This window comes from Polistes canadensis, unplaced genomic scaffold, assembly GCF_001313835.1.
Source record: "Polistes canadensis isolate GaletaPanama2010 unplaced genomic scaffold, ASM131383v1 scaffold_320, whole genome shotgun sequence".
NCBI lineage: Eukaryota > Metazoa > Arthropoda > Insecta > Hymenoptera > Vespidae > Polistes > Polistes canadensis.
The window spans coordinates 122,381-135,696 of NW_014569867.1; the positions used below are offsets into that span (position 1 = coordinate 122,381).

The 13,316-nt window shown below is 29.9% G+C and overlaps 1 protein-coding gene across 5 annotated transcripts in view; it reads left to right on the forward strand.

Moving 5' to 3' along the window:
• The window catches only part of LOC106791574 (transient receptor potential-gamma protein), an 88,422-nt gene extending 78,257 nt beyond the window's left edge, over positions 1-10,165 (forward strand). For 4 of the 5 annotated variants that reach the window (XM_014757276.1, XM_014757279.1, XM_014757281.1 and 1 more), the window contains 12 exons: positions 3,175-3,345; positions 3,705-3,939; positions 4,678-4,798; positions 4,937-5,197; positions 5,560-5,693; positions 6,236-6,365; positions 6,449-6,644; positions 6,916-7,110; positions 7,248-7,473; positions 7,704-8,060; positions 8,378-8,854; positions 9,476-10,165. In XM_014757276.1, the coding sequence (XP_014612762.1) occupies positions 3,175-3,345; positions 3,705-3,939; positions 4,678-4,798; positions 4,937-5,197; positions 5,560-5,693; positions 6,236-6,365; positions 6,449-6,644; positions 6,916-7,110; positions 7,248-7,473; positions 7,704-8,060; positions 8,378-8,854; positions 9,476-9,642 (2,670 nt within the window). In that variant the 3' untranslated portion in view covers positions 9,643-10,165. The remainder of the gene's footprint in view (positions 1-3,174; positions 3,346-3,704; positions 3,940-4,677; positions 4,799-4,936; positions 5,198-5,559; positions 5,694-6,235; positions 6,366-6,448; positions 6,645-6,915; positions 7,111-7,247; positions 7,474-7,703; positions 8,061-8,377; positions 8,855-9,475) is intronic. The other variant, XM_014757277.1, reaches the window with a different exon arrangement.
• The last annotated feature ends 3,151 nt before the right edge of the window (positions 10,166-13,316 follow it).

The following is a 13,316-nucleotide window of genomic DNA, read 5'->3' on the forward strand; positions in this document are numbered from 1 at the left end:
AGATGATTGTGTGTTGTTGGTGATTATCTAAGAGAATGAAATTGGCCATGGTGGTGGTGATGGTTTAATTCTTTTTTTCCCTTTCTTCTTTTTTTTTTTTCTATTTTCTTAAAAAAAAAAAAAAAAAGGGAATTCATTCAGGATAATTACTTCAAATGTTTTATTCATGCAATTTCGATGAATAAATTATTTCAATTGAATTGAAGAAAATAATTTCAATCTATATTTTAAATATTGGTATTTTTTTTTTTGGATCAGATGATTGTGTATTGTTGGTGATTATCTAAGAGAATGAAATTGGCCATGGTGGTGGTGATGGTTTAATTTTTTTCCCTTTTTTTTTTTTTCTATTGCCGAGTAATTCTTAACGACGAGAATAAATTCTTAGCTTGAAATTGGATACGATAGGTTAACGTAGGAGGGTTTCGGGGGGATTTCAGAGAGGGGGGAGGGAAAGGGATAAGAAATAGAGAAGTCGATGGTAAGAAACCATGTTTCTGTATACCTGTATATATATATATATACCTATACCTATCTATATCACCTTGGTGATACGTATTCCTTTCTTGAGAACTAGCTAAGAAGACCCAAAGGCACATTCATCCGTGAGCTTTTAATTTTATCGTCCTCTCGCCATTCTATTTGCATTCCATCCATCTTTCTCACTTGGTAATCTTCTTCCTTCTACCTTCGTTACTTTGATAAGTAGAAGAAAAAAAAAAACAGGTAGAAAAAAGAAAAACAACAGTTAAAAGTAATTGCATTTCTTTTTTTTCTTTGTTCTTTCCTATTTCTTTTTATTCCCTTTGATATATTTCTATAATATTATTTTTATATTTTGGTTTGTATGCATCTCGTATGTGTGCGTGCATATTTTTGAAAATGGGTTGAAAAGTTTTAATTCGTACATAGTAGAATTTATTTCTTTTTATTCTACGATTTTATTTTGTATTATTGAAAAATTTTTTCTTTATCTGACTGTGAGACTCGTAATTTTTTCAACCCTTCTTCTCATATTAATTATTAATATTTTATTTGTATATATGGTGTATTAATTGTGATTATTATTTTGAAAAGAAGTTTTGAGCTTGACACGTAGAAATCATTTTTTTAATCGTCAAACAAAAAAATTAACATCGATTTATATTATTTTATTTTAATAATTGTTTTTTTTTTCAATTTTTATACAAGCACGCTTTATATTCTTATTTTTCTCACGAAGAAATACTTTTTTCGAGATCAAACAACAACCAAAGTTCAATTTCGTCGTAAAAGAAAATTGTTGTTTTTTGTTTTTTTTTTCGGTCTCAACGCGAATCGATAAACATTGATTTTTTGATTGAAATTTTCCGTGGAAAAATTCGGAAAGAAAATTCTAAGAGAAATTCTAAAGTTTGTTTTACCAAAGTATATATAATAGTTTATCGTGAAATTAATAATAATAATAATAATAATAATTCGCGTATACCTGAACTAAGGTGAGTGTATTACTTACATGGGGAAATGTAATGGGGTATACATACCATCTCTCTCGTTTGGATGTTAATACCTCGTTAAAAGTTCTAATCACCGAGATTATATTCTTGAGTCTTCCCCCCATAACTTCCCCCCCTTTCCTCTCCTCTCCTCTTCTCTCTCTCTCTCTCTCTCTCATTCTCTTTTTTTCTCACACGCGTTGGCAAATATTTGGCCACGTTCGAAATATCGCTTTGATGTTGTAAACGTTGCCATTGGCAGGTTGCCCGAAAATATGTCGAAGGTGTATAGGAGCATGAAATGGTGTATTAGAACACACCCCATATGTTATAGGTGCACGAATTTTATTGCTTAAATCGAAAAAATAAGATGCGTTACTTCCCCAACGTGAAATTCTCGCGTTTTCATTTTTTTTTTTGTTGTTTTCCTTTTCTAATAACTCGACTCGTGAAATTTACAAGCCAAAGTTTACGTATATGTATGTATGTGTATGCGTGTATATAAATTATGTATGCACGTATGTAGATCAACGAAGTATATTGCAAAGTTTCTATTTCTAAAGTACACATATACACGTGCATAAATAAGTACAATAATGCATAATTTGTACAATAAATAAGTAATATTCAATTATTTACGTATATGAAAAATATTCTGCATTAATTAAAGTATAATAATATATGTGAAGTATATATAATAGTAATAATAAGAAAAAGAAAAGAAAGAAAGACCGAATTTGACCGAATTTGACCGAATTTCTTACTCCATTTCCCAATGATTAGTGTGAATAGATTATACGAATCGTTGACTATAAATGCATACACGTACACATAAATAAATTCATGCACATACGTATATAGAAAAGGTTTACACAATAAGAAAAATCCTTGGTGGAAGAAAAATTAGTGAAATTTCTGCTCGAACTAGCAATGTTTCGTTCTGAATCTTTTCCTAGGATGACACGTAGACAATCAGGAAGGTAGAGAAGCAGACAGGTAGAAATGGTTTTGTTATATTCTCAAGGACGTGATCGAAATTCGATCATGTCTGCCAATTCGTATGGGAATCGGTAAAACGATTAGGGAACCCGTACCTGAACTTCTCGTGGATATTTGCGGTTAGTTTGAAAGTTCCCATACATTTCCTACTGCTTTCTAATGGAAACTACAAAAAGGAATATGTATAAACGTTATATATATACGTATATGCATTTATATAAGTATATATGTACGTGTATACGTGGATATAAAGTTTTGATTTTGAAGAAAATTTATTTTTAAGAAAAAAAATAGAGAAAGATTTTGATCGAAACAAAATAACAATTGTTTTCATTTTAGACTCATATAACTCGTAAATTCATCTAAGTATTGTATTTTTATTATAATATATATTGTACGTAAGAGTATATGTGTATGCTGATAATTATTAAAGTTGTATGTTACAATTATTTATTTTTTGTATGTAAAAATACGATAAACCTAATTTGAATTATATTCTTAAGCTTTTGATTTAGAATGTGTGATTATTAAATAAATAAATAAATAAATAAATAAAAATATATTGGGTTGTTATGTATTTAATATAATTATGTATTTAATATAAAATTTATAGTTGCATAATATGCATCTAAATGATAATGAAATTTGGAACAAACAAACTTTAACAAGTTTTCAAAGTAATACGTGATTATTTCGGCAGGAATTAAGAAGACAATGTCAAGATTTTGCAACTGCATTGCTCGACCATACGAGAAGTTCATACGAATTGGAAGTTCTTTTAAATCACGATCCAAAGGGACCAGCATTCGAGCACGGCGAGAGAATGCACTTGAATCGTTTGAAATTGGCCATAAAACTTCGACAAAAGAAGGTAATTTTCTTGTTGTATTATCTGCTATTTCATTTTTAATTGACTCATTATTTCTCCTACCTATCTCCCCCCCCCTCTTCCCTCCCCACTACCCCCGCCCAACTCTTTCTCTTTCTTTTGCATCAATTCATTAAAAGTACCCTTTGATCGATGAAAACAAAAACAAAAAGAAAGAGAAAGAGAGAGAGAGAAAAAAAATGGTTTCCCCTTTTTAGTAGAATAACAAACAAGGTATTATTAATTATGTTAATTGGTGTTTCGATGTTACGTGTTTGTAAATAAAAAAAAGAAATAGAAAAAGAAAAAAATACGATACCCTTAGGACAATTTCCCCGTTCGTTTTCTTCGGAACTTTCCAGTTCGTGGCGCATCCAAATGTTCAACAACTACTCGCATCGATTTGGTACGAGGGTCTTCCCGGTTTCCGTAGGAAAAACATGCTCCTACAAGCTATGGAAATCGTCAGGATCGGCTTACTATTTCCTCTATTCAGCGTGGCATACATCATAGCACCTCACAGCACCATTGGTCAAACTATGAGGAAACCATTCATCAAGTTCATCTGTCACTCGGCATCATACTTCACTTTTCTATGTACGTATATTATAATGCTAAATGTTTTTTCCTTTTTATTCTGGTTTTTTCTTCCCCAACACCATCCAAACTTTTTTATACACGGTATCCTTTCAATAGAAGTGTGTGTGTGCTTCTTTGAAACTCTTACACAGACACTTTTTTTTACGTATCTACACAGATACTATCTTATTATCATGAAATATTATATCTAGAATGAGAAAACGTAAAGGGGGTGAAGAAAAGAATTTGTTTATACAGTTAACTCAACAACTAACTACCCACCAACCTCCACCTATTTCATACACGTGGTGGGATTTAATAAAGTTTACTTTATTACATTCTTTTTTTGGTTAATATTCTTCACGATTTATCGTATCTTTCAAACAATATCGATCTCGATGGAAGAGATTTCTTCTTCTTCTTCTTCTTTTTAATGTAAACTTTTTCTTCTCTATTTTTCTTTACCTTTCATCGAGTTTTCATCAATGTTTATTACAACAATAATACTCAAGTCTACGTATCCGAGCTTTGTAACTCGTTTCGACGAAAGAATGAAAAAGATTGAAAATATTTGACCTAACAACGTGCTTCTAAAGTAAAATACAAATTTTGCAAAGAAAATTGATGGGAACGCAAGGGGTGTGTACGCGAATCCAAGTGGGTTGTAAACTTTTTCAACGAATTTTGCCACGATTAAGTTTCTTCTCTTAAAATGTATATTTTAAACAAGGAAATTGTTGATTTATTTGTTCGCAGTTATGTTAATTCTAGCCAGTCAGAGGATAGAAAGTGTGATAGGTAATTGGATGGGACATAGTGTTATTGAAAATGATACGGCTCCAACTAAAAGGGGTGCTGCACCGAGCATCGTTGAATGGTAAACAATTAATTTTCTATTTGTATTTTCAATACATTTTCTTACATTTTTTTTTTTTTGTTTCGATCGAAAGTGAATTGAAGTTTTAATATAAAAAAAGAAATCACATTTTATAGGAATTTTCGTTAATAATAATAGGTTCATACTAGCATGGGTCTCCGGATTGATTTGGTCAGAGGTTAAACAACTTTGGGATGTTGGTTTGAAGGAATATGCCAAAGATATGTGGAACGTGATCGATTTTGTGACGAATTCTTTGTACGTTGCCACGGTGGCCCTTAGGGTCGTCGCATATTACAGGGTACAAAAAGAAAATGTAGAATTGCAACGAGAACAGTGGGACACATGGGATCCAATGCTAATATCCGAAGGCTTATTTTCGGCTGCCAATATTTTTAGGTAACCTTTTATATTTCGTTAATTCATTCTTTTTTCTTTTCTTTTATTTTATTTATATTAGAATTTCTTTTTTTTTTGTATTTTTTGTTAATTCGTTCGCGTAAAAAATTAATTTAGAAATATCTGATGATAATATTTTAAACTTGTCGAAAAATTGGTTCCGTACAATTTTTTCATTTATCATTAAAAAAAATATTATTTATTTTATAATATATATTTGGGGTGGAGTAATTCTAATATTATTTCACAGTCTAATAATTGAATATTTATCTCGAATAAATTGTATATGCATATTTGGTATAGATGTAGATTGATAAAAAAAAAAGGTGTGTTAATGCATTCGTATTTATTCTACCTTGCAGTTCTTTAAAACTCGTCTACATATTTTCCGTAAATCCCCATCTCGGACCACTTCAAGTTTCATTATCAAGAATGGTTATGGATATCATGAAATTCTTCTTTCTCTACGTCCTAGTATTGTTTGCTTTTTCTTGCGGTGAGTATAAAACATATGGTTAATTTTTTCAAGGAACGTCGAAAGATATCTATGATATATTTAGATATTATATTATCTTAGTATCTTTACGCACATACACACACTCATAGATATTCGTTGTATTGGGAACTGACCACTATACCAAAAAAGAAATCAATTTTAATGTGCAACAGAATAAATGATTAAACAACGCTTAATATTTATTACAATAAAATAAAATAAGCAAATATAAAAATATTTATAAATTTGTCAAATATATAATACGATAATGATAAAATTATTTTTGCATTAGAAAAAAAAAACAAAAAAATAATAAAAGTCGATTTTATTGTGTTGCAAATTATCTTGCGTCAAAATAATTCACGCAATTGCTAAGCTTGATGATGGTTTCATGTCGAAAATATATTTGAAAAATTGGAAAAAGAAATTGATAAACTAAAAGCTTGACAATGCGTTTTAAATTTTCAGATCAGTTCTCAATTACTTTCATACACTTTTACAAAATGTTCTCTTTCTCTTTTTATTCGTTATTATTTGAATAGGTTTGAATCAACTTTTATGGTATTATGCCGATATGGAAAAGAAAAGATGTCCTTCAGCAATGCCGCATTCGTTAAATGCAAACGTAACCACAGATTCAAACGCTTGCATCGTTTGGCGTAGATTCGCCAAGTACGTATTAAAATATAATTCATTTGAATGAAAGATTTGAAGTACTATTTCATTAATTAAGAACTTGTGGAAAATGCTGGCAGTTTATTCGAGACAACTCAAACGTTATTCTGGGCTGTTTTCGGATTGGTAGATCTCGAAAGTTTCGAATTGGATGGTATTAAAGTGTTTACGAGATTCTGGGGTATGTTAATGTTCGGCACTTATTCTGTAATCAATATCGTCGTACTTCTAAATCTTCTAATCGCCATGATGAATCATTCCTATCAATTAATATCCGTAAGTATAACACAAATATTTCATGTTCTTTCATATTTTTTTATAAATATGATAACTCGTTAAAATTCTGTTCGGCCCCCCCCCCCACAAAAGATTAACATAAAATAAACAATTTTGAAATTGAACAGTTGTTTGTGCAATGTGGGGGAGGGGGCCCCATATATGAGAAGTTCCACAACTTAATGAAAAATGAAAAATTAGATATTAAACATAATATTGATTAAATGAATAATATTAAGATAATTTTTGTGAAACGCACAAATCGTGTTAGGAACGGGCCGATGTCGAATGGAAATTCGCAAGGAGTAAACTTTGGATAAGTTATTTCGAAGAAGGTGGAACAGTACCACCCCCATTCAATATCATTCCAACACCAAAGAGCGCTTGGTACGTTGGCCTATGGATTTATCGGAAACTCTGCGGTCATAGTAGAGCCGCCAAAAAGGAACACATGAGAACAATAAGGGTAAAAATTTGTACTATATACGATATCGTCGTAGGATCTTCTCTTCAAAGGGAATCGTCAAGCAATGATGTTATCGAGGTAACAAAACAATTGATTTGGAACCGATTCCTCATCGACGTGAAACACTTTTATTTCAGAAAAAAGCTAAACAAGCATCCCAACGTGATTTTCGTTATCAAAGTATAATGAGAAATTTGGTCAGACGATACGTCACGGTTGAACAAAGAAAAGCTGAAAACGAAGGTGTCACCGAGGACGATGTTAATGAGATAAAACAGGACATAAGTGCGTTTCGTTGCGAAATTATCGAAATATTGAAAAATTCTGGCATGAACACATCTACGGCGAGTGGTACTGGAACTGGTGAGAGAAATTTGTAGTCCTTAGGGAAAAAGATATATAGTTTAATTCCTTGTATTATATTTTTCAGTGTGTGTATGTTTGTTTTTTTTTCTTGATTTATATCCCATCAAATATTACGTTTGTAAGTTTGGGTGTTAAGTTTGAGAGTGTTCTCGTTGTTTCACGATTCGATTAGTTAGTTCCTTTTTTGAGCACGTTCCACTTTTTCTTTTCTGTTTTCCCCGATACAGACGGTAGCCTTAAAGAGCTGTCCATAGGTGCGGGAGGTAAGAAGAATCGGCAAAAGGAACGACGCTTGATGAAAGGATTTAATATAGCACCACAACCTGGTAGCAGTTCTACTTTGTTAGAACCTGTAGCAGAATTGATAGCATCTTGGAAAGAAGAACAACAAGAAAATTCTCATCACGAGATATACGGTTCTACGAGAAGTGAAATATTTGGTTTGGGTACGATGCCGAAAAAAAGTTTGCATCATAGTAACGCCTGCAGGCAAAGTCGTGGTGTTCGAAGTAGCTCGAAAAAGAAACGTTGGGATACATTGATCGAAGCTGCGAAAGCTCATAAAGTTTCGAAAAAATTTATCGGTAAGATATTTTTATTTGTTTTTTTTTTTTTTTTTTAAATATAATATATTTCATATTCAATTAATTGTTTTTCTAGTCTCCCAAAAATAAAATTATTAATAAATAAGTATCTTAGGGAATTTGGACATTCAAAAGATATTATAGAATAAAAATAATAATAAATAAAAAAGACGCTGAACTTTAGAGATTAAGTTGCTGAATAATCAAAACTCAGTTCTAGTTCTTTTCAATGTCCCAATTTTCTAAGATACCAAATTATTAATATTTCATATCGTTCGAATAAAAATTAAACATCGAATTTATAATTTGTTCATTAGGTAGATCTCGTTCAGAGGATTCCGTTTATTCACCCGGATCGGAAGATGGTGGTTCGAGATCAGAAGGTTCAACCGATTCAAAATCATCCTTGGAAATTCAACGAAGTCACGAGGTTCATAGACGCCATGCTCATCACAGTCATCATTCCCATCATCCATCGGAAACTCATCATGGTTTTAGTCGTATGGCTATAGTTTCCGCTTTAACTAAAAAACGTAAAAAATTTTCTGCATCGAGAGTATCGACTCCAACTATGACGAGTACCAATTCGAATACAATCGAAAGTACAACGCAACCCATAGCTTCGATTCTTTTATCAAAAGTATCGAAAAAACAATTGCAACGAGCTAGCAGCGTACCAACCAGAGCTCCGGAACTTGGTTCGCAAACGATACCCCCAAGACGACACGAAGTTACCCAAAGTCAACAACCAAGTTTGGATACTGCCGAAATTACCACTGTTACCGAACACCAAAGTTTGTTCTTTTCAATTCTTCGGAATAATATTCGAATAATCTCTCGTATTATTTTCATTACAAACAAAATTTCACGAACTTATTCTAGAATTCGTGCAAAAGAAACAAATACATTACTAATAAACAGGTATCTTAGGGACTTTGAACATTCAAAAGAACTAGAATTAATTCAATTAAGTTTGTTTTAATGTCCAAATTCCCTAAGATATCTATTTATTAATAATTTTATTTTTGAACGAGAGAGAAACAACTAATCAAATAAATTACTAGTAAAAACAATCGCGTTAGAAAATAATACTTGATTTTACCGAAAAATTGATACTGATTTTGTCGAAAAAAAATGTATACACTATACTGATATGTATGATACAATATCTTTAGTATGAATTGGTCCTTCATAAGCAGCTTTTGCATACCTATATAGATCGTTAAAAAATAATGTTCTATTTTTACGTATAATCAATCATGTTTCCAAAATCCGAAATAGAATATTTTTTTAACCGAGTAAGAACTTGAATTAATTTCATTTGAAATGACGAGTGATCGTTCGAATATTATAATATAACAAATTACGCGCAAATTGATTATTTTTTTAGCAAAAGGATAAATTTGTTTTGTTAGGGGTGGTCAGTGCAGTCCCATTAACACCATCGACTACGGAAGAAAGTATGATTGCAAGCGGAGCAATTTCAATGACGGTCAAAACAAATGGTTCGGCTACGCAACTTCAACGACTTCCTGGAATCGAACCAATTTCTGGGCATGACGTATCAGCTGGTTGGCTCTGAGTACGGCCCCGTCATCGAACAGATCGATGACGAGCCTCGGCGATTAAAAGATCAACGCGAGAACAACCCAATTCGGAATTGAATATTTTCGAATACGACGAAAATTCGAACGATTAATGAAGAATTCGAATAATTATTCATTTCCAAAGATTTTTTTTTATTTCTTTGAAGTTCGATAAAATATATCGAATAAAAAAAGAAAAGAAAAAAAAACAAGAATGAAAAGTGAAATGATGATGAAGGGAATTAATAGAAAACACAATAATGAACGAACGAATAAAATAATTAACAATAACAATAATTATTACCAAACCAAACAAACCAACAAATCGCAATCGGCAGACGCACACAATGATGCCTTTTTTTGTTTTTATTAATAATAAATAATCTTGCCAATTATTTATTGTGACGTCGGAGGAAACGCGCGTTTAAAAATAAAACTTTCGACGATACGAAATTTAAGATTAAACGATGAACGTTTATACGAACAAAAGTAAAAGTAAAAAACAAGAAAAAAAAAAAATGGACAAATAGAAACGATAAGAAGAAGAAGAAGAAAAAAAATGATGGTGTCGGTATGTCGTCGACCCCTTCGGATAAAAAAATCCCTATATTCCCTTCGAACGAAAGTCAAACTTTCGTTAAAAATGTGACGAACTTAACTAATCGACTTTTTTTTTGTACCAATGACCACTCGCGAATTTAATTAATCTGTGAAAATGTTTACAGTGTTCGCGTGGAAAATAGTGTGATAGTGAATTGTTGATAGCGTTGTTATAACTAATTACTGTTACCCGTGCCTAACACTGCATCGACCAACAATCATATTATTTGTTTCTTTTTTTATATTTAAATTTTATCATACTTCGCCAGTAATTAATTTATCGTAATTTATCTTTTTTCTTTTGGTGATGGGTAAAAATCAAATTAAAAATTTGTATTTAAAGTGAATCGAATATTTGAAATGAATGATATAAAGATAAAATCAAATTCTTTTTTTAATTCGATTAATAAGTAAGAATGAAAAATAACAAATCTAAAAATGAAATAAAATAATTTTATTTGCAATTTATTTAAATTATTAATTTTTTTTTTTTTATTAAGTTTGTTTAGTATTTTTTAATAGAAAGAAAATATTGTATATATTAATCCATCAAGATAATAATTACCGAAATCTTTTCATTTACTTCTCGCAAAGATTCTTTTTTTACAATTACAAAATTTAAAAGAAAAGAAACAAAAAAAAAAAAAAGAACAATCGAGTTTACCATTACTGTTATAAAATATTTCGTAATACAAAATTCTCAAATCACTTAGCTGATAAAAAAATAAGATGATCATCGGTATATTTAGAAAACCGTCCGAATTAATCCGAAAGAATTGTTTTTTCACGAGTTGTCAGAGGTACAAATAAATAACAAAAATCATTGGATACGAATTCGAAATATCGATTTAGTCGAATCGCATCATCTTTCAGATGTGTGCGAAATTAACAAAAAAAAAAAGTCAAACTTTACTATTACAACAACTATTACTACTACTACTACTACTACAACTACTAATATTACTATTACTATTACTACTATTATTACTACTACTACTGCCAGAATGGAAGTGGCACGTGGCTCGGCGCGAATTAGTCTAGTCAACACTAGTCAGAAACGAGAATCGTAAATATGTTTTAATTTAACTTGCTAATATAGTATTGCATTAAGTATAGTCAGAAACGTAACGAAGAAAAATAAAAATAAGAAGAAGAAGAAGAAGGATCAGAATTATTCATTTTAGAAATATTATATCATTTTTCAGCCTTTACGATGGCATACGTGTGTACCTCGAATTTATAATGATCGCTTAAAAAAAAGAAAAAGAAAAAAGTAAAAAAGTAAAAAAAAAAAAAAAAAAAAAAGAATAATCGAAAATTTTATAACTCCTCGATCTTCCATCTTTTCGATTGCACGCGCCTAATCGTTTTTAATATTTCATTCGATAACGATGCAAGAAATAAAATAAACAAATTATATAAGATGAAAAGAATAAGAATAAAAAATAAAAAATAATAGAGACAATGATGGGAAGAAATATTATATCGAAAAAAAATTCATATGTACCACACACACACACACACACACACACACACATACATATTTTCGTTTTAATATCATATTATATTTAAAACGCGTTAAATGAGAATTACTTTTATTAAACTGATTTGTGAAAGATAAAGAAAAAGGAAAATTGTAATTAACGAGTTAAAATTCTATAATTATTATTATATTTACGAATCTAGTCTATATAATTGTATCCGGATGTTGTTATTATTATCATCCAAAAAAAAACGAACGACACGTTTCAAACGATAACAGACTTTTTGATATTTCAAGAAAATAAAGAAATTCAATCAAGAATTTCTTTTCTATTATATATATATATATATACGTATCATTCATTAAAAAAATTTCAATCGCGTTAAAAATTATAATCCAATCCAACCAAACCCCATACCCTCCCACCAACCCTTATTCCCATCCAATAAGATTGTTATTAAGATCGTGTAATAGGTGCAAAAGTGTCTGTAACGTGTGTGCAATTTAGTAACAATTGTAGCTTGTAATAGTCAATTTTTTATTTTTAAACATTATTATAAACAAGGAAACGAATTTTTAAATCATGCGATCTCTCGTATTTTTCTTTTCTTTTTTTTTTTAATAATGTGTACGTGTGTATATAATATACTTACGTATATATATATATATATAAATTACATGTCCTTAGATTCTACAAAAAAAATCGTTCGATCGAGTGTACATTTTTTGATAAATAATTGACATCATTACAAAATATTAACGCATGTACGCGCATATTAATTATAATATCAATAAATAAAATAATAATGTGAGGAGATCGTATAAAAAAAAAAAAAAAAGAAACAAGTTAATTGTTATTACAACTTATATTACGTGGATATTTTTGTGAAACATACAAGCAAACAAAAAAAAAAGAAAATTAACACAGGCGTGTAATTTATATAAAAACGACGAATACTCAAAATGATMATTTTTATAGTCAAATGTTATTTTCATTATTAAGAAAATAATCTGAATTGTTATCAATCTTAATATCATATTCTCCTAATTTTATTTTTTTATTATTATAATTATTATTACATTAAATTCGAACAAAAATAAATAATAATTTTTTGTTAATCGACTTGTTGTACGTGGATAATTTTAATTTTCAATTTTTTTGTTTTTAATCTGTTTAATAATTAATTAAAAAAAAACAAGAAATAGAGATGTGTGTGTTTTAATTTACCATCTGTTGAGATTAAAGTTGTTGATTGTCGGTAAATTATCATAAATGGATGATTTATTATTAATGATCGAAACTTTGAACAAAATTAAGAGATTATGATTAGGATTAGAGAATTGATTTTTTTTTTTTGTATAATTATTATTGTAAAAAAAATTGTTTATCGAAATACGGGAAAAAAAGATAATGCAAAGTTACGACCAAAGAGCGTAGCATAGAAAAACGATACTAGTAGTGGCCTAAAAATAAAAATTCTCTTTACCATACCATAGATATTTTACGTGTATTCTACGTAAAAATATGATAAGTATTAATTATTGAATTAATCACAGAACTGTTACAGGACCACAAAAGGAGATATC